Here is a 22,518-nt window from a genome sequence, read left to right on the forward strand (position 1 = left end):
AAGAATCCGCCTGCCAATGCAGGGGACACAGGTTCGATCCCTGGTCTGGGAAGATCCCACACACCGCGGAGCAACTAAGCCCGTGCACCACAACTACTGAAGCCCGCGTGCCTAGAGCCCGTGCTCTGCAACAAGAGAAGCCACCGCAATGAGAAGCCCGCGCACGACAACAAAGTAGCCCCCGCTCACCATACCTAGAGAAAGCCCATGCGCAGCAACAAAGACCCAACACAGCCAAAAATAAATACATTTTTTAAAAAAAACAAAAACACAAGAGCTCAACAGAAAAACCCAAGGGCCATGCTACCCTCACAACACAATGCCACCCCCAAAATTTTTATTGATTACTTACAAAATAAAACCTAAAATCAAAGGATGTGGAAAAGAAAATAAAACCAAGAGAGGAGGGAGGATTGTCATTCTTGCACTTTAACTTTGTATATGTAAGGTCCATCTCTGCATCTTTCAGTAGCATCAGCTCACTTTCCCACCAATACGGTATCGTCATCCTCCCCAGAATAAAACCATCTCCACTGCACGTGCCACTAACATTGACACGGCACGTTTCAAAGTAAATGCAGCGTGAAAGCAGCACAACCATCCAGAATCACCACAAGCACTCCAAACTACACTTCAAAACGCACAAAAATTAGTAATTGGGGTAAATCGAATCATGGAAAAAATCACAACGGCGTTCTCCTAACTGGCGTGGTACTTACTCAGCTTTGCAGAGTTTCTGCCAAGCTTCGTGGAATTTCACAGGGTCCTCAGTTTCGGTAGTCTGCTCCAGATCAATGGAGTCTATGTACTAAAAACAGGCAACAAGCTAAAGGAACATTTCAGAAAAACAAAAACTGGAAAATACTAGAGCCATCTGATACTGACACAATTATTCGATGACTACTTATTATGCAAACACTGTACTGGTTACTTAGCATAGAAAAGCACCATCTCTGTCTTGTGGCTCTTACAATCTTTCAGGCAGGTTATGAAACCAAATAAACAGGCATCCACATCACAAGGAGGTAATGGCTACGATGGGCAAAGAAGAGAACGCTGCGGAAGGAACCGGGAGCCGCAGCTGATACGTATGCGGACTGGAGACAAGAAGGGCAAGAGCGCCTTCAGGGAAGTCCTCTGGGAAGGGGATGTCCAAGAAGCTAAGCCCTCGAGGATGAGTGGACGCAAGCCGAGCGCACGTGTGCAGTTGGGGGGCAAGTGGGAAGGGGTGTGGGGGGTGGGGGAGGGCTGTGAAGGAGCAGCTTCAAAAAACAGAAAGACAAAAAACAGACAAAAACCAGAAAGTGGTGACCACTCTAGGGACCTCAAAAGAAGCTCCATCCGGTGAGAGAAGTTTATACTTGAAGCCACTGAAAAATCTGAAGGAACAGAGAGCGATTTCAGAAAAATCACTCTGGCTCAGTGAAGGAAAGGGAGGGAAAAATGAAAAGCAGTCAGGAAATTACTGCAAAAGCCAGGCGAGATAAACACAGCACAAGCCCATGACTCAAACAGTACTTAGGAGAAGCCACCGTCAATGAATTCTATTACGTGAAAAACACGTACAACAATTCCTATGTACATAACAGTCCCTATATGTCTATATTATTTTAGAATTTCTGTTGTAAAAATTACTACCTGAATATATCTTAAGATACAAAATTTTACTTTATAAAATTAGTATTATAACAGATTTTCTATTTTCTTTTTTCTACGAGGGACTGGCGGACTAGGAAGGAAGAGGAAGAACAGGAAGGGAACGATTCCTTGGAAAGTCAAAAATAAAAAGTGATTAGAGAGGAAGCTACAAACAGGTGAGAGAAAACTGGATAGGTCCTAAGCTGAAAGTTACTAAATTTCTTGAACATATAAGTGTATCTTTTGGCTCATTATATTAAGGTTTTACCATTTAAATCAAGATAATAAGGCCTCCCTAAACTGTGATATACCCAGAGAGAATAACATTAAATATAAACATTTACATAGGGAGAGAAAACTCTAGAAAGATATGCATCAAACTGGGAACGACAGGTACATCAAGAGAAGTGGGATTTCACTGAGGAAGAATCTTCCACTTTCTGCATTTTACATTATGCTTTGCTTAAATTTTCTATACTGAGCATATACTACTTCTGTATCTAACAAAGAATATACTCAAGCTATATATAACTCCACCTCTGCTATCCCATAATACTGTTTGAAAAACAAACCATCACTGTTTGCCAGATATCAGTCCTCCGAGTTAGAAAGGGAAATGTATATAAATATGGCATTTAAAAACTCTGGGTTCAATTCCCACACTAAAGGGGAAAAAAAGTTCTATTATTTTCTCATTAGACAAACACAAAATAGTTAAATGAGCATGAAGTATATATGTCCCTGAATGTGCAAAGCCTAATTTCAAAAACTGTGCCTTAAACCTGTATGCAGAAAAAAAGTTAACAGACTGAAATCCTTGGAAATGCCTGCTTACAAGGTTGGCCCTTGTCTGGCACCTAGAAACTTGGATTTGGGGAGGGTTCCCACCATTCCCAAGAACCAGTAAGAGTGGCTCAGTGTGCCTACAGTGTTTGAAGAAACAACATGATTTAAGTTGAACACCTGCTTTCCTCCTGGGAGTCTGAGATTTTGACACTCAGGAGGCTGAGGGCATCTGTGTGACCAGCCCCCAGTAAAAACCCTGGGCGCTGAGTCTCTAATGAGCTTCCCTGGTAGATGGCACGTCGCCTGTGTTGTTGTAGCTCGCTGCTGGGGGATTTAAGCACGTCCTCTGTGACTCCACTGGAGGAGGGCTGTTGGAAGCTTACACCTGGTTTCCCCCAGACTTCATCCCATGTGCCTTTTCCTTTGCTGATTTTGCTCTGCATCCTATCACTGAAATAAGTCATAATCGTGAGTACAGCTGTATGCTGAGTCCTCTGCATCTGCCCGGTGAATCATTAACCCTGGAGGTGGACTTGGGGATCCTTGAACACAACCTGCCTCTCTGCAACACGGGATTTCACGATGAATGCCTGAAACATGCAGAAGACCAGGTGGGGGCTCACCATCAGATTCAACTTGTGGTTGATGGCCAACGCTGAGTGTTCCAGGGCTTTGAACACGGAGGCATAGCAGTCCCTGAGCTTGGTGTATTTGCCAACCAGGGCTATGGAACACGTTTTCTGTAACCTTTCATACCTGGGAAGGAAAACAAGCTTAAAGGTTATATGCATGTAACATCATATCACAAGCATAATGACAGCCACTGTTCTTATCCTGAGGCACTTTTTAAAACCTGAGGAGCAGATGTGCCTTGAACTTGGTGTACTTGACTCAAATTCCCCACCCCACCCCCAAAGAATAACAATCTGTACCCCAAGAGATTTGAAAATCATGAGAAAGCCCAACATTGGCTTACATAAGCAGGCAAAGATATAAATCTGAGGAGAGTATATCAGAGAAAAAGTTAAAAGCATTAAAAATAAAAAAGCTCTCCCCAGGCTTCCCTGGTGGCAGTGGTTAAGAATCCGCCTGCCAATGCAGGGGACACGGGTTCGAGCCCTGGTCCGGGAAGATCCCACATGTCGCGGAGCAACAAAGCCTGTGTGTTACAACTGAGCCTGTTCCCTAGAGCCCACAAGCCATAACTACTGAGCCCACGTGCCACAACTACTGAAGCCCACGCGCCTAGAGCCCATGGTCCGCAACAAGAGAAGCCGCTGCAATGAGAAGCCTATGCACCGCAATGTAGAGTAGCCCCCGCTCACCGCAACTAGAGAAAGCCTGCGCACAGCAACAAAGACCCCAATGCAACCAAAAATAAATAATAAAAAAAAAAGTTCTCCCCATCTCATAAACATGAACTGTCCTGAAATTCATTTATAAGGTGACACTGTATAAGAAAATGCATTCTCAGTGTCAACAAGAGACATTCCAATATTAACTTTGTAAGGTGATACCATATAAGAAAATGCATTCAAAGTGTCTACATTAAAAATTGTTACATTCCCAGCTGGCCCACAAACGCCAGGTTATTTGTGGCATTCCTGAAGAATGGTGCTGAGAGGACTATTTAAAACACTATAAGCCACTTAGATCATTTTTATGAGAAAATTCCATTCTACATGAGACACTCAATCACATTTTACCATTAGAGACATAATCTTTATCGTCGCTTTCGTCAGGAGATCTGTTCAAGGAACATGAAAAATGCCTGGTCTGGTACTAAGTATGCAGGAATGTCACTTGGGGCTGAAGATCTTTTAGGGCTTTGAAGCAAACTGTTCCCCAAACACCTTAGAACAAAAATGTTACCGGGATGAGGAATATTCCTCCTTTATAACAACATCTGCAAAGAGTGAAAGAGAAGCCTGATGGAAACAGGCTGGGAGGAGAAAAAGGCACGAGGGGCTAAGAAGTCAAAACTGGCAGCAGAGCTGACTTTCTAGGAAGGTGACTGAAGAACGTGAGAGAAAGATGCTAAACCTCTAACTTACCAGTTAATTTTATGTCGCTGTGGAGACTGCCTGCCTGTGCTTCGCCCCAGCTCTAGGGAAAGGACTCAGGTAACAAAGCAAGTTGGTATCAAGCCAAGATTCCAAGACGATGTGCGGTCGGGGGGCACATCCTGTCCCCCCGGGGAGGGACGCAGGGCTGCAGTCAGCATGGCCAGTCCCTCCTTGCACCCACTCTCCTTCCACTCACTCGTTGCTGGTCTTCCCGGCGCGGGGTGGGAGGGAGTGGGGGAGAGGGGAGGCCACTGGGTCAGTCCAGCCGCCATCCAGGGAGGTATACTGAGCCCACGCCCCTGTGCTCTCTTTCCCTCTTGGCCCTGCAGGCTGGGCTCATGGAGCACTGCCCGGACCAGCCAAGCACCTCCCTCCCCTCGTGCTCTCCATTCGGCCATCAACTGGGTGTGACACAGCAGCTGACACTGCAGTCAGCTGGGCGGCTTTGTAGGCCCACCCCCCAGCAGGAAGGTTCCCAGGGAGGCAGCGTTGTCCCCACCTCAGGACCCAGGCAAGTTCTTCCACCCAGCTCAACCAGGGACCCCTGGCCTCTGGGCAGCACTGGACCTCCACGATCAACGCTGTCCCTTTGACCCCTGTGTGCCTCCTTGTATCTCTCTACAGGCTGTACTGAGGGGACAGGGCCTAAAGAATGGACACTTCACACTGCCATGACCAATGAACCAACGTCACGGCCAACATGATGCAGAGGGACTGATGTTCAATATCCCCTTTGCTTGAATCCTGAACTGAATGGTGGCCCCAAAAAACTTATGTCCCCCAGAACCTATGAATGTGCCCATATCTGGAAAACAGGGTCTTTGCCGATGCAATTAAGTTAAGGATCTCCAGTTGAGATCATCCTGGATTAGAATGGACCCTAACTGCAAAGACAAGCATCCTTATAAAAGAGAAAGGAAGAAGACACAAAGGAGAAGGACATGCGACAAGAGAGGCAGAGATTGGAGTGATGCGCCCACAAGCCAAGGAACACCAAGGAAGCTAGCCCCCAGAAGCCAGGAGAAATGCATGGAACATATTCTCCCTCAGAGTTCCAGAAGGAACCAACCCTGCTGACACCTTGATTTAGGTCTTCTAACCTCCACAACTGTGACAGAACAAATTTCTATTGGTTTAAGCCACCAATTTTGTGGTAACTTATTACAGCAGACACAGGAAACTAATACAAAAACCAAACCCTGGCTTTAAAAAGCACAGAGGCATAGAGTAAAATTTAGAACTATTTCCAACACGAAGAGTTAAAATATTAAAGTTTCTAGTGCTTAAAGAGGATCAACCCCAAGCTACTCAGAAAATTCCTACGAAGAGACTGATTCCTTAAGCATTCTGGAGGACAGGGGCTTAGTTGTATCACCAGTCACGGGGGCACCTAAGTTCAGAAAATGTGCTTTGTTCGTGATTCTTCTTGCCCCAGAAATTCTAAAACGCTTTTAAAATTTTAAAGTGAAAGGGCAAAATAACTTTCAATCTACTAGTCATCTACCAAAGGTCAGTGCTTTTGTCATCATCAAATCATTTAAATTATTGTTACCGACATCAGTAACCAACAGTGCCTGATGTGATGTTAAGGCCTGGTGTATTTTCTTTCATAAGTGTCACAACGTGGTACCAGTATCCCCCCAGTTATATATGGATGGGAGAATAAGCCCAGAGAGGTTAAGTAATCTACCCAAACTCAAAAACAGCCAGTGAAAGGAGAAGCTGGGCTCTGAATCTATGGTGCCCGACACCAGAGCTTACGTTTTTTCATTGAGATGTAACTGACATACATTACATTAGTTCCAGATGTACAACCTAATGATTCTATATATTACGAAATGATGACCGCAATATTCTAGTTAACATCTATCACCGCGCACAGTTACAAATTTTTTTGTGTGATAAGAACTTTTAAGATCTACTCCTTAGCAACACCAAAGCCTTCATTCGCAACTACTGCATCTACTGCCTCTACTTCAGCTGCAGGAGAAGTCAAGCAGCCGGGACTTTATGGAGTCACGCCTCAGCAACATTTAGTAAAAGAAAACAGGTGATGGGGATTTAATCTGTATATGACATCAAATTAGACAAACCTTGCTGAAATTAATATGACTGTCTTAAAGCTAAAACCTAACAGGGGTTTTTAATGCCGATACTGATAGTTAACTGCAGGATAGAACAACAATGCCATAGCCAAAACTTCCCATTCAGAAGGATTTTCTTTAAGAAATGTTAGCCAAATCTTAAAACTAAGCAAAACAAAACAAAACAAAGCCTGTAGCATTTTAAACTGTTTAAAACATTCAGAAACGAAATAATAAACCAATAAATAAATGCTTCCAAAAGTTTTTTAAAATGCTGGAATCCAAATGCCTTCAATTCACTTTGCTTTAGTAGAGCAAAATCAAAGGCCCCAGAAATCTTCAGCGTACAGCAAAACACCCTAACAATATGCTAGAGCTTTAGACGTTTCCAGAACCAAACATACCCATGTGGAAAGTGGAACGCTACATAGTTACCTTTCAAGGTACACCTCAGTGCTACCCCGAAACCTAAGAATTATGAAAACTTACATTAGTAATTCCTTTCACAGTACCTGTCAGCCATATTTTTCCACTTGAAAAGCAAATTGCTTGCAGAATCCCCAATAGGCAGATCCAATCTCTCTTTGAAATATTTAACGATGCCTTGTTCCTCCAAAAGCACAGGTACTCGGTAGGTGGAAGAAACATCGTGGATACATATAACCTGATCAATGATGATAAAACACCATATTTAATGGAACAACTCAAGTATGCCACAAAAATGAATGTAGGAATGAGGTAAAACTCAAGAGAGATAGCAGTTTATTTTTACTGATGGAAGAAAACCAAGAACACAGCAACCTAAACAGGAGTCAGAATTAACACAAGGTGACTTGGATCTAATTACAAAACACTTTGAAGTCATTATTCTACATCTGGAACCATGGATGTTATGGTAGAATATATATATTTTTTTCCCTGTATACACATTCTTTGTTCGTAGTTCCTGGCACAGGGCTTCAAAAACATTCAAAATTTCCTGAGTTATAGGGGTAACTTTGTTAAGTTAATGAGGTGATGCAGGGTGGCCCCTAGATGACTTCAGGATGGAGCTGGTCACCAGAAAAACCAAGCAGGTCATTAGAAGGCTGGAACTTTCAGCCACCTGACCTCCACGGAGGGGACAGGGGCTAGAGACTGAGTTCAATCAGGTGACCAATGATTCACTCCATCATGCCTACGTAATGAAACTCCAATCAAAAGGCTGAACATCAGGACTCAGGGGAGCATCCTCGCCGGTGAATTTACAGATGTACTGGGAAGGGGGTGCACCCTGACTCCACAGGGATAAAAGTTCTTGTGTCTGGGACTCTCCTAGACCTTGCCCTATGTGTCTCTTCATCTGGCTCTTCACCTGCACCCTTTACAATTAAACAGTAATCATAAATATAGCACTTTCGGAGGTGTGAGTCATTCTAGAGAATTATCAAACTTGAGGTGGTCATGGGAAGCTTCAACTTTGTAGTCAGCCCGGCAGAAGTGTGGGTGGCTTGGGACAACAGAAACCTGCGGCGAGTGTCTGAAGTGCACGGCAGTCTTATAAAGACCTGCGGAGTCTGATGCTCACTCCAGGTGGTTAGTGTCTGACTTGAACTGCAGGAACCCCAGGGGGTGTCAGAGACTTGGTAGTGGAACATGAATGCTTTATGTCAGTATCCAAGACACATGGCCCAAGGCACCATCTTCTAAGCCTAGGTTAAGGCAGTAGCAATGAATACATACACCTTGTCTTCTAAGTGTGGGTATGAAGTTTGTTTGTTCACTCATTTGTTGTTGCTGCTGCCTCTTTTAAGTGCCAGGTGGTGTGGTTGTTTTTGACACCCTAACGAGCTTTCACCACCCTCTCAGGTACATGCAAAGGGCCACTGGCAGGCATTTAAGGATCTGCCACAACCTAAGTAAATGCCAAGAAATGTTCTGCCAACTCTATGTGTTCGGCCTTTCCCAATCCATAGCTATCCAACCAAGGGTTCCTAAGCTGTTTGGACATGGACAACTTGATACTTAAGACTATTGTGTCTCACCCATGCATTCCCTGATACAATTCAAAGTGCCAAGATGTCGCTGATATGACGCTCCATCCCAATTATTAATTAAAATTATTGATAAATCTCTGGACAGCCACAACTCCCACAAGTGGAAGGCATGAGGTGTGGAGCTATTTACTCATTTATCCTCCAAGCCAGAGACATTTTTTCAAATACCATGGTAACAGAGAACATCACAGAGACACCTGTGACTTTCTATTCCCTCCTCAGCAATCCAGGTGAGAAGAGCTCTAAACGCAAGTTCACCAAGAACTAAGAAATGGGAGAATTAACTCATATGAGAAAAAGCAATGTGCTGACAGATGTAGAAAACAAACTTATGGTTACTGGGTGGGGGGGGAGTAATGGGGGGGATATTGGAAGATTGGGATTGACATATACACACTACTGTATATAAAATATAAATAACTAATAAGAACCTACTGTATAGCACAGGGCACTCCATACTCTGTCATGACCTATATGGGAAAAGAATCTAAAAAAGAGTAGATAGATATATGTATATGTATAGCCGATTCACTTTGCTGTACAGCAGAAACTAACACAACATTGTAAATCAACTATACTCCAATAAAAATTTTTTTTAAAAAAAAGCAGTGTGCTAAAAAATGGCTAATAGACTAGCCTGTGGACTGATGAGATAGAACATGCTTCAGAATCTATACTTATAAAGAAAATAAACTCAAGAATTCCCTGGCGGTCCAGTGGTTAGGACTCGGCACTTTCACTGCCGTGACCCAGGTTCAATCTCTGGTCGGGGAACTAAGATCCCGCAAGCCATGTGGCATGGCCAAAAAAAAAAGAAAAGAAAAGAGACTCCATACGGTTGAAAGTTTGGACTGTATCATCTGTTCGCAGAGCTCTCAGCAACCCAACTCTAAAAGCTGTATCCTTCTACTTCGGAAACCAGGTTAAATGTGTGTGATACCCACACCAAGTACTATTTACAAAAAACAACGGAACAAAACCAAAATGGCTTGACAACACACAGATATAGGAGAGTGCTTTAAACCTGCTATCACATTTTTCAAAGGAGTTCAGACTTGTGCACTGACCCTGAAGCATCAGGCAGTGAATACATCAGCCTGCCTCCTGAGACTCAGAAATCTGATTAGGTGGTTTTTAGGCTTCAGAGAACCCCGAGCTAATCTGAAGAAAACAAAAGGTTTCCGACAAACCTCGCCCTTTTCCTGAGCACACGTCATATCACTTTTTAAACTCCAATCCCTTGTGCCTGAGCCTTATGGCAAACAAGAGACAGAGATAAGCAGATGAAAGAGAAAAGAAAAGCCGGCTCTTGGATATCCAGGTGGAAAGTCCTGCAGAACAGAGGACCTGAACCCACGTCACAGTGGTTTTCGTAGCAGTGAACTGAGCTGAGGTCACAGATGTAATCAGAAGTGATAGTGTGAATGTCACCGTAATGTGTGGTTTGGGGTGAGTTAAGCTGTAACAAGTACAAAAGAGAAAACAAAGTAAAAGCCATAAGTGTCCTGGAAAGACAAGATAAAGAGACGATAAGCAGGCTTCAAATGGTTCTCTCTCTAGAGGTTGGACTGCGAGTTAAAAAAAACCACCCACCTGGTTTTGTACCTACAATTAAAACTTAAGGAGTGAAACACACAATCTATTTCAGGAGTCTCAAGACTGTTCACTTAAGGGCAAGGGAGCCGTAGTTGCATATGAGTCCCCCAGATCTTTTATAAATGTTGTGAAAAGTAATACGATAACTTAAGAGGTGTGAAATGCTGGCATCAGCAGAAGCGCCTGCAAGGCATTCAAATCTGAAGAGCAGCACTAACCTGTTCAGGGTTCACGTGACAAAACATAGAAATCTTTTCCTTCACAGCCATTTCGATGGGCGTTGAACTTCGGCAGACAATCTGTCAAAGTCGATTACGCACGGGGTTAGCAGACAGGAATTGGGCTGTTCACACCGCCACTGATTTTCAGGAGGACGCTACATTAATTTTGCTCCAGAAGATTTGACCGAGTGGGCATTTCTCCAACCTGGGCATTCCACTGGGCTACTAGAAATCGGTCTGAGCACTAATATAAGCAAGTGTAACCAAACTCAACACAAATCCACCGGTAGGAAATGTCAAGGCATTTCTAGCGAACAGACTCGAGGCTCACATATGTTACTTCTTTAAAACTACAAGAATAGAGCCAGACCAAGGGTTGGCAAACTTTTCGCTAAAGGGCCAGACGGTAAAAGCTTTAGGCTTTGCAGGTCGTGCAGCTCCTGCCCTGACTCCTCACGGTACCGCCATGAGCAAAGGTAGCCAGAGATAAATGTGGACAACTTCCTTTACAGGAGGCAGGTCTGCAGGCCCTTACTTGCCAGCCTCTGATCTAGACTACTGGCAATAACTGGATTACTGCTATAAATAAGAGCAGGGATAGCCCCACCTAGCAGGCTCATAGGAAAATCTCCCCGGTCCCACCTCCCTCTAAGGGACCCAGGGACCACACAGATGACAGGACATTGCACTTGCCCAGATGTCAGTGTGGCCAATCAAATGAGGACCTGGAGAAGAAGAGATGGCCAATTTAGAAATGTGTGAAGCGACACTTGAGGATGAGGGAATAAGCCTTCCCCAGCTCCCAGATACAAAAAGCTCAGTCATAGAAACCATTTGAGAGCTAGGAAGGACTTAGATGATGTTATAGTTTAAGAAATGGAGGTCCTATTCCAAGAAACTTACCCACTCTCTTTAACTCACCAGATCGGGAGACAGGCCTAACCCCCTCAACGCACGGACACTGTTTTGTGTGGGTTTGGTTTTCTGTTCTCCAGTAGCACTGGGCTGAAAAGAAATGGGTCACTGTCAGTACACTGGACATCTAGCTCTTCTGGATAATGAATGGCTTCCTGGTTTAAAATTTGGAATAGGGGGCTTCCCTGGCAGTCCAGTGGTTGACTCTGCACTTTCACTGCAGGGGGCGCAGGTTCAATCCCTGGTCAGGGAACTAAGATCCCACATGCCACACAATGCGGCCAAAACAAAAAGAAAGTGGAATAAACAGAGTATCATAGGAAGACCTACAGGAGTTGCTGACTACACACTTATCTGGAAAGCTCACCTGTGGGACAAGGCTAACATGGATATTACAGAAATTCTCTCTTTTTGCTTTAAACTGGAATTGTCTGAACGCTTCCACAAATGGCATTCCTTCAATGTCTCCAATGGTGCCACCCAGCTGGGAATGGAAAAAAAAGACACAAGAGATCAAATAGCTTCCGTGGTACACAGACTAACAGAACAATTCTTAATACACTAAGCGTGAGAACTGAAGTCCCCCCAAAATGGGGATCACTAATAGGCTGTCAACGCTTCACCTCATCAAGACTGAAAAAAAATTTTTTTAAAGAAAAGGAGTGGGACTTCCCTGGTGGCACAGTGGTTAAGAATCTGCCTGCCAAGGCAGGGGACACGGGTTCGAGCCCTGCTCTGGGAAGATCCCACATGCCACGGAGCAACTAAGCCCGTGTGCCACAACTACCGAGCCTTTGCTCTAGAGCCCACGAGTCACAACCACTGAAGCCCGCGTGCCTAGAGCCCGTGCTCCGCAACAAGAGAAGCCACCGCAATGAGAAGCCCGCGCACCGCAATGAAGAGTAGCCCCGCTCGCCGCAACTAGGGAAAAGCCCGCGTGCAGCAACGAAGACCCAACGCAGCCAAAAATAAATAAATAAATAATTTTTTTTTAAAAAAAGGGTTTGTTTAAAAAAAAAAAAGAGCACTTTAAGAAAAGAGAAGGGAATTCCTAAGCAGATTAAAAGATCCAGAATATACACCACAGAGGAGTGAGATCAGTTAGTTTCTACCAGTGGTCCCGTTGGAAGGGAGAATTGAAATCCGGTGACAATATGAGAAAAGGGAGAGCCATCTGGTTCTGCCCAGTGTGAAACAGTTAGCATTCTCCCTCTCTCTGTCTCTCTCTGTCTGTGTCTCTCTCTCTCTCTCTCTCTCTCTTCATGAACACACATACACAAACAAACACACATACACACACACACACACACACCTGTATGCAGCTCAACAGTCTCCTTGTAATGGTGGTACTACCAGAATTAAATCACTTGTACTAAAACATGCTGTCTCTCTGAAAGAAGTAGTACCAAAAGCCCCGAGAATATTCCTGACAGTGTAATCCTTTGACAAATGTTAACTTAATTTACATTGTACTTCCAATAATGTTACTTAAGCATTTTACTTTAGACAAGGATAAAATTTCACCTTAACGCATTCATCCTCACCATATTTAAATACTTAAAGATTACCACCCAGATTTTTAAATTAATTCTTTAGCATTTGAGCATCTACTATGGGCTCAACACTTTAAAGGAGCTGCTGGGAAGAACTTAAGACAACCTGCTCCTGAGCAGCTCGGAGTTTAGCGAGGAGAATAAGGCAGAGCTAAAGAACAATAAAGCAAGAGCAAAACTTGAGCACGAAGTGGAATAATCGGGATGCTGAGGAGGAAGAGATCATGGTGGGCCCAGGCCCAGGATTCACCACCTTTCCTGGCTTCAGCTACTCGACTAGGTCCAAAATCTACTTGCAGCCCGGACCTCTCCTCCCAGTGCCGCTGGGCTTTGAAGCCAACGTGTCCGTGACATCTTGGATGGATCAGTAAGTATTCAAACGTACCATGGCCCAAACTGAACCCCTGGTCCCCACAGCCCTGGGCCTGTTTGTCTGGGGGCTTCTCCCTCATCTCAGCAACAGCATCTCCTACCACTAACGGGTTCAAGCTAGAGGTCTGGAAATCATCCTCCATTCCCGCCTTTTCCTTACCCAACCCTGTCCAGTGAGCTGTACCTCCAAAACATTCTTGAAAATCTCTCCACTGCTATTTCCACCACTACCACCCTAGACGCCCAAGCCAACACCATCTTTTGCAGGGATTATGGCAATCGTCTACGCCTGCGGTGGCTAAGATGGCCTACTGTCTATTTTCACACATGAAGCTATACTGGCACACGGCCACGCCCACCCACACGTCACCTAAGGCTGCTTGGGCACTGCAATGGCAGAGTGGAGTAGCTGTGACAGAGACTCCCTGACCGGCAAAACCAAACATATTTACTATCTGGCCCTTTACAGAAAAAGTTGGCTGCCCCCAATTTTAATGGCCTCCCAGCTTCCACCCTCTCCTGTCCTACCAACCGTCTGTCATACAGCAGCAGAGTGACCTTTTAAAACTCAGAATACATCTCTCCCATGCTTATAACCTTCAGCAGCTCTCTGCTTGACTAAAAGTAAAATCTAAACTCCTTTAGGCAGCCAACAAAAGGCCCTACATGATCTGACCCTGAAACATATCTCTAATCTCATCTCATGCCCCACTCCCACCTGCCCCCTTCCCATCCCCCTACTCCCCCAGCCTCCACCTCTGTGCTCCAGCCCCACTGGCCTTTTAGGTCCTCACATGGGTTACGGTCTTCCTTCCTGCCCCTTAGGCCCTCCTACCCACCTTCATCATCTACACCTTACTTCCATTTTATCCTTCAGCCCGGGGAGCTGTGTCCCCCCCAGAGAGCCCAACCCTGACCACCCACCTAAAGCACCCTGTCTCTCCCCTTCCTAGTAACACAGCACAAGGTGCCATTATTTTATTTGAGTCCTTATCTCCTGTCTCTCTACCCCACTGGGCTGTAAGGCCCATGAGGGCAGGAACTTGCCTGCCGTATCTCCAGCACAAATCCAGAGCCCTGCACACAGCACTGGGAGTTTAGGTTAGTGGTCAGGACAGGACAGAACGGTCTTGAAATTCAATATAAGCCCTAGGTCACAGCGTTCTAGTACCTGTTACCATAATTACAACAGAATCAAACTAAGAAGTCTGAGGATTTCATTGCTACAGAAGAAATTATTCTTTACTAACTTTAACTAAGATAACAAAACATAATTAAAATTCAATTCTCCTGGCTATGGAACAGATAGAAATGTATGATCATTCTGTAAATGAATGACAAACTTAATTATGAAAATCCAAGAAATAAAACATGAAATCAGGAAACTGGCAGGGGGTGAGGGGTGTAAGTGCTCACTAACTATCATACACCAGAATCCAATGGGGGGGAAAATATGTAGGAAAAAAAGAGGTCTGCACTTAAACTAAACCATAAGGATGCATTTTCTGGGTTTTGATGGGGGCTATTCTGGGAGTAAGCAGGGAATCCGGAAAAGGAAGCAAAAGCTTTAAACGTTACCTGCTTCCACCCCCACTGCACCCTCTCTGCCAATTTGGAAAGTCCCATTTCTCCTCTGGTTCACCATTATCGTCATTGTGATCAAAAACTTTCAGTGTTATTCCTAGAGTAGCCCTAAGTTAATTCCTTCCTCGCACAACAGGGAAAATATCACCCATAACAACATGTTAAGATCTATCCAAACCAAAGCTGAAGCAGCAAACAAATTTATGGGATGTGCAATGTCCATTTTGCCTTTAAGGAAAGGAATCTTCTCTGAAAGTTGCTGAGAGAGTAAATCTTAAAAGTTCTCATCACAAGAAAAAAAAACTTTGTAACTATGTGAGATGATGGATGTTGACGAAATTTATGATGCTCATCAATTCACAATATAGGGACTTCCCTGGTGGCAGTGGTTAAGAATCCACCTGCTAGACACTATAAAACTCTTAGAGGAAAACACAGGCAGAAGATTCTATGACATAAATCACAGCAAGATCCTTTTTGACCCACCTCCTAGAGAAATGGAAATAAAAACAGAAATGAACAAATGGGACCTAATGAAATTTCAAAGCTTTGGCACAGCAAAGGAAACCATAAACAAGAGGAAAAGACAACCCTCAGAATAGGAGGAGATATTTGCAAATGAAGCAACTGACAAAGGATTAATCTCCAAAATTTACAAGCAGCTCATGCAGCTCAATATCAAAAAAACAAACAACCCAATCCAAAAATGGGCAGAAGACCTAAATAGACATTTCTCCAAAGAAGATATACAGATTGCCAACAAACACATGAAAGAATGCTCAACATCATTAATCATTAGAGAAATGCAAATCAAAACTACAATGAGGTATCACCTCACACCAGTCAGAATGGCCATCATCAAAAAATCTACACATAATAAATGCTGGAGAGGGTGTGAAGAAAAGGGAACTCTCTTGACTCTTGGTGGGAATGCAAATTGATACAGCCACTATGGAGAACAGTATGGAGGTTCCTTAAAAAACTAAAATTGAACTACCATATGACCCAGGAATCCCACTACTGGGCATATACCCTGAGAAAACCATAATTCAAAAAGAGTCATGTACCACAATGTTCACTGCAGCTCTATTTACAACAGCCAGGACATGGAAGCAACCTAAGTGTTCATCAACAGATGAATGGTTAAAGAAGATGTGGCACATATATACAATGGAATATTACTCAGCCATAAAAAGAAACGAAATTGAGTTATCTGTCATGAGGTGGATGGACCCAGAGTCTGTCACACAGAGTGAAGTAAGTCAGAAAGAGAAAAACAAATACCGCATGCTAACACATATACATGGAATTAAAAAAAAATGGTTATGAAGAACCTAGGGGCAGGACAGGAATGAAGACGCAGACGTAGAGAATGGACTTGAGGACACGGGGTGGGGGAAGGGTAAGCTGGGATGAAGTGAGAGAGTGGCATGGACATATATACACTACGAAATGTAAAAACAATAGCTAGTGGGAAGCAGCCGCTTAGCACGGGGAGATCAGCTCAGTGCTCTGTGACCACCTAGAGGGGTGGGATAGGGAGGGTGGGAGGGAGACGCAAGAGGGAGGAGATATGGGGATATATGTATATGTATAGCTGATTCACTTTGTTATAAAGCAGAAACTAACACGCCATTGTAAAGCAATTATACTCCAATAAAGATGTTAAAAAATAAAAAATTAAAATTAAAAAAAAAAAGAATCCACCCGCCAACTCAGGGGACACAGGTTCAGGCCCTGGTCTGGGAAGATCCCACATGCCGCGCAGCAACAAAGCCTGTGCGCCACAACTACTGAGCCTGTGCTCTAGAGCCTGTGAGCCACAACTACTGAGCCCACGTGCCACAACTACTGAAGCCCGTGCGCCAAGAGCCCGCGCTCTGCACCAAGAGCCTGTGCTCCACAACAAGAGAAGCCACCGCAATGAGAAGCCCGTGCACCGCAACGAAGAGTAGCCCCCGCTCGCTGCAACTGGAGAAAGCCCGCATGCAGCAACGAAGACCCAACGCAGCCAAAAATAAATAAATTAAATAAATAAATAAATAAATGGGAAAAAAGCAAAATTAAAGTGGAGAAATTAATTTTAACACTATATTTTATGTAGCAGAGTGTATCGAAAATATTATCATTTCAACATCACCAATTTTTTTTAAATTATGAGGCACTTTACATTCTTTTTTTTTTCATACTAAGTCTTTGAAACCCACTTATATTTTAAACTCACAGCACGTCTCAGTTTGGATGGGCTACTTTCACATGCTCAACAGCCCCATGTGGAGAGTGGCTACCATATTGGACAAGGTGGTACTCTGCAACAAATAACCACTGTAAACCAAAGGTGTGAGGGCTTGTCCGACCCTTTGCTGGGCTTGAATAAAATCAGTCTTGGGCTGATCTTTAAGATTTTGAAATTGCTAAATGGCACCTTCAAGTTGACATTAATAAGTTTTTTTCAAAAAGTAAAATAATGCATGCACATGGTTAAAAACCAAATTGTACAGCAGAGCTTACAATAGAAAGCAAGAGTTCCCTGCCCCACTCTTCCCTCTCCCAAGTCTGATTCCCCAAGGCAAGCACTTTATTTTTTTATTTACTTTGTTTATTTATTTTTGGCTGCATTGGGTCTTCGTTGCTGCGCGCGGGCTTTCTCTAGTTGCGGGGAGCGGGAGCTACGCTTCGTTGCGGTGCGCGGGCTTCTCATTGCGGTGGCTTCTCTTGTTGCAGAGCACGGGCTCTAGGTGCACGGGCTTCAGTAGTTGTGGCTCGCAGGCTCAGTAGTTGTGGCTCGCAGGCTCTAGAGCGCAAGCTCAGTAGTTGTGGTGCATGGGCTTAGTTGCTCCGCAGCATGTGGGATCTTCCTGGACCAGGGCTCAAACCCATGTCCCCTGCACTGGCAGGCGGATTCTTAACCACTGTGCCACCAGGGAAGCCCGGCAAGCGCTTTAACTTCTTTGTTGGGATTTCTTCTGGTAGTTACCTCCATATCTCTAAACCAAAGCTCATCCATCTCAGCTCTTCCTCAACTTAGCTATTTCAGACACCCTGTAATGAACGTAGGTGTACTTCCTGCTGTGACAGATAAGGATGCAGCTCTCTGGTACCCCCATCCCCAGATACCAATCTCAATTGTTAATTCTACTGGTTACTTTCCTAACCTGAGATACTTTTGCTTCTTTTTCAGCCAAATACTAACAGTATCTGTAGACCCTCGCAGTGTAAAATGAGGTTCTGCCCACCCCCCTTCCCCTCCAGCACTCCTCCACCCCCTCCACCTCACGATCCCTCTTTTCAAAGTTGATGACACATTCCTGCTTTTAAGGTTTCTCTGATTCATCCTGGAGATGGGTCCTAAAAACTGAAAATCAATAAAGAGAGTGACCGTGCAAGTCTCCTTCACCGTAGAGTCAAGGTATGCCCTGGTTTACATCTTTGTTCTCATATCAGATGTTATTCTCCTGACACTTTTCCTGCCTTTCTCTTTTCTCACACTATTTGTCTTTATCATTGCCTCGATTTGTTTGCAAACTATTCACTGTATTAGATATTAAATTTTTTTAAAGGAAGCAAGCCTAGTTATGCAGACGTGGTCAGTTTATAAAACTTCACCAAGCTATACATCTGTGATATGTGCACTTTTCTGTGTTTATGTTATACTCCGATTTTTTAAAAATTATAAAGGAAGCATCCTCTCTTTCCTCGTAAATTGTGAAGGAAGAAATACAAAGGGAGAGAAAATTTTATATAGCACACTTATACATTTACATTAAGTTTATCAACCATACCATTACAGTAGCAAAATATATAATTAATATATGATAGTACAGCGCATTTACGTTAAGATTATCAGCTCTACTATTAACGAAATGGATATTGTGGGTAGCATAATATCTATTTGCAAACACTGATAACGCTGACAATAATAGCAGCTAACACGTTTATTGAGCACCTCCTAAATGCCAGACATGGCCAAGTGCTTTTTACATTATTATATTTAATTCTTGCAACAACCCTGTTATTATTATCTTGTTATTACAATATTACACTATCATATTGTTACAGATGAGTACAATGTAATGGTTAATAATTTCCGAGCACTTAGTATAGATCCAACACAATCTAAGCACTAAACGTATTGGCTTATTTAATCCTCAAAACATTATTCCCACTCGGTAGATGAATAAATTGAGGCACAGAGCAGTTAAGCAAACTTGGCCAAGGTCACCCAGCTGGTAAGTGAACCAGCTGGGCTATGAACCCCAGCAGTCTGACTCCAGACTCTTAACCACTAAGCCATACGCCACTTGGGGGTGAGGGCAGAAATGTGAACTTGGGGAGTCTGCCTCTAGGAACCAAAATGTTCATTATTCTGCTGTCCCGTCTGGCAATTAGGTCAACTGACCTTTAGATAAGGAGTACATGGATGTTATTCTCATTCTGCACGTTGAGAGGAAGGGAAGCAGTGAACAAGCGGCAAGTTCAAATACTAAGCTCTTTCTTTAAACAGCTAGTACTCACTTCTCACCTCCAAATCACCTCTACAGTCGGACTTCCCTAACTTGGTCTCTCTCTACTTCCAAAGCACTTTGCAAACGGCACTCAGTAGAATGCATTCTGTGACTGGTCAGTCCGCACTTGCAGACTGCTGCACGCCCACCCCAGGAGTAATCACCCAGTTTAAGCCAATCTTGCCCACTGACTTGTGACCACAAAAGCAGGGGCCATCTATGTCGCTCCCTGCTGTAATCCCACCTCCTAGGCCGGTGTCCAGCACACATGAGGCCATCTACACATATCTGTTGAATGAATGAAGACCAGCTGCTTAAAAACCCATAAGGATATAAAATTATAACGAAAAGTTCCATGCTTGCCTCAATAACACATATTTGGGGCTCTTCCTTATGACCATCCACAGGCACCATGGCTTGATTCATAACCCACTCCTGGACAGCATCAGTAATGTGAGGGACAACTGTAGAAAGAAGTAATAATTAGCACAAAAGCTTATTTCATGGTCATGGTCATGAGAAATGAATGTATTAGTGTCTTTAGACCTCCCAAATAACCTGAAACCCACCTGGCAAATTAGACAAGCTACAGTCCTCACATTATTATCCATCTCACTGAAATTAATACTATCGATGCAACATAGGTTTAGTCATTTAAATGTTATGCCATTTCCCTTGAAATCGACCAACCACAGAGAGAGAGAAGAAATGCCATCTTTGATGCTATCTATAGAAAACACCTATAATGCCAACTAAAAACTGTGCAAGGAGGGCTGCCAAGGGTGCTGAATACTGGACTCCAAGGGGAAGAAGGTCTCAGAGTGGCCCAGCCCTGCAGACCCTGGGCAATTCGCCAGCCAGTGTGGAAGGGTCACTCAGAGGGTGTAGACGAGGCCTGCATGCTGACCAGGGGCCTGAGGCTGCTAATCTCAGCCGAAGAGACAAAAAGATGCAGCCAACTAACCTAATGTGATGTACAAAGCAGGAATGTTGGCCTCTGGGAAGCTGACGCGGAGAGCGCCCGTCATCTGCTCCACCGCCACCTGCAGCTCCCCAGCCCCCCGGCTGCTCCCGCGAGGCGGAAGTCGTCTCTGATTGGTGCGTTTGGAACGACCCACCACACATGCCCAGCCCGACCCCTTTCTGGGAGGGCGGGGTAGGTCCGGCTCTGCCTCCACGTGGGCAGCCAGGGATGGGGTCAAGGCCCAGGTCTGGGGCCTTGCCCTCTCCCCAAGTTTGGGACGTGGCAGGTATGGGGCAGCAACTCTCCCTCCCCCGGGTCTTCCCAATACCTACACTTGGGGGAAAACTATTAGCAAGTGCAATTGTAGCTAAGATCTAAACCACACCGTCCAGTGTCAGCAGTAACATAGCTGATCTTTTGATCTCCATCTGTCCAACTTCTTTATCTACTTCTCAGCTGCTTTCCAACATGAAGGTGATTTAAAGGGGATGGGGAATTAGCACCTTTACCCTACCACGTAGGAACTTATGAATACAAGCGGGGGGGGGGGGGCCTGTGGGTCTCTCTTCAAGGACAAAAGAGAATAAGAATCATACCCCCCATGAAAAGGGTTGGTGAAAAAAGGGTCATATCATGCTGCCCTCCAGTTCAATCCCCGCACCCCCCCACGTCCCCCCCATCACTGTTCTTCTTCAAAGGGGAGTAATCATCATCCATGCAAAGATACAAGAAAAAAGTAGAAAAAGAACATATTAAATAAAGGACAGACAAAAACAAACCAAAATAAATCTATACCCCAATCAGATGTGTGATGAATAAATGGTTCCCCATGGATTTTATAAATAAAAGCTAAAGAGAGAAAGAGAAAGAGGACAGAAACATGGACTAAAGGAAACAATGACATTAGTTTAAAAAAAAAAAAAGACTGATGAAAATACAATCAGGAACATGGAGGATGAACTTGAAACCTTTGAAGAAAATGAAAAGTAAAAGTTTGTATGGTGACATCGCGGTGATCATTTTGAAATGTATAAAAATATCAAACCACTATGTTCTGTAACAGGAACTAACATAGTGTTGCAGGTCAGTTATACGTCAAAAACGAACAAACTCATAAAAGAGACAGATCAGATTTGTGGTTATGGGGCAGGGGGAACTGGATGAAGGTAGTCAAAAGGTACAAACTTCCAGTCATAAGATAAATAAGTACTAGGGATGTAATACACACCATGATAAATATAATTAACGCTACTCTATGTTATATATGAAAGTTGTTGAGAGTAAATCCTAAGAGTTTTCATCACAAGGGAAATATTTTTGTCTGTTTCTTTAATTTTGCATCTATCAGAGATGATGGATGTTCACTAAACTTATTGCGGTCATCAATCCATGATGTATATAAGTCAAATCATTACGCTGTACATCCTAAACTTATACAGCGCTGTATGTCAATTATAGCTCAATAAAACTGGAGGAAAAAAAAAAGAAGGAAAGAAAAGGAGGAGAAAACAGGGATCTGAAAAGGATTGGAGCTTGTAGAGCACAGGGACCCCCTCATCTTCAGGTCTATTTTGAGCAGGGTGTGAGTGCTCAGCACATAGGGCCCCTAATGTCTGTGGAATATAATACCTTGTACTGTTTTCCCCAGGTAATCGCCACGCCTCTCTTTATTGATCACATGCTGATATATCTTCCCAGTGGTGATGTTGTTGTCTTTATAAAGATTAATGTCCAAGAACCTTTCATAATTTCCAAGGTCTAAATCAACTTCTCCACCATCGTTTAAGACAAACACTTCACCTGGGATAAAAAGGCAATGTAAAAATTAAAAATTTGCTTCCAGTAGATTATTTTTCAAAGATGAGCACAATGTATTAAAGGGCTGGTAAAAGACTTATTTATAAGCCATAGTGTATCACCATTTCCATATTTCGATGGGAAAATTTAGCAATTCGATTCTACCCATGAAAGTGCATTGGAAAAATTCTGGTATTCTATTACGGTAGTTTTAAATGCTTACTGAAATTCTGTCCTCAAGATTTAGCTTTTCCAAACTCATCATATACCACATGAAAAAGGGACTTTAAAACAGCAATTTTAAAAACAAATAGCAATTGACTTCAAAGCATCAGTATCCCGGACTCTGAAATTGGCGTAAGAAAATTTTCATTGATTCCAGTCTTGGGTAAAGTCACTAT

General features: G+C 43.6%; 1 protein-coding gene across 2 annotated transcripts in view; it reads right to left on the reverse strand.

Annotated features, from left to right (window-relative positions):
- The window catches only part of CTPS2 (CTP synthase 2), a 107,774-nt gene that overhangs the window by 73,423 nt on the left and 11,833 nt on the right, over nt 1-22,518 (reverse strand). For both annotated transcript variants that reach the window (XM_065900346.1, XM_065900345.1), the window contains exons 3-10: nt 21,950-22,120; nt 19,720-19,820; nt 11,710-11,826; nt 11,349-11,432; nt 10,425-10,505; nt 7,087-7,238; nt 3,048-3,180; nt 720-808 (exon numbers count right to left, since the gene is read on the reverse strand). In XM_065900346.1, the coding sequence (XP_065756418.1) occupies nt 720-808; nt 3,048-3,180; nt 7,087-7,238; nt 10,425-10,505; nt 11,349-11,432; nt 11,710-11,826; nt 19,720-19,820; nt 21,950-22,120 (928 nt within the window). The remainder of the gene's footprint in view (nt 1-719; nt 809-3,047; nt 3,181-7,086; nt 7,239-10,424; nt 10,506-11,348; nt 11,433-11,709; nt 11,827-19,719; nt 19,821-21,949; nt 22,121-22,518) is intronic.

This window comes from Phocoena phocoena, chromosome X, assembly GCF_963924675.1.
Source record: "Phocoena phocoena chromosome X, mPhoPho1.1, whole genome shotgun sequence".
Classification (NCBI taxonomy): domain Eukaryota; kingdom Metazoa; phylum Chordata; class Mammalia; order Artiodactyla; family Phocoenidae; genus Phocoena; species Phocoena phocoena.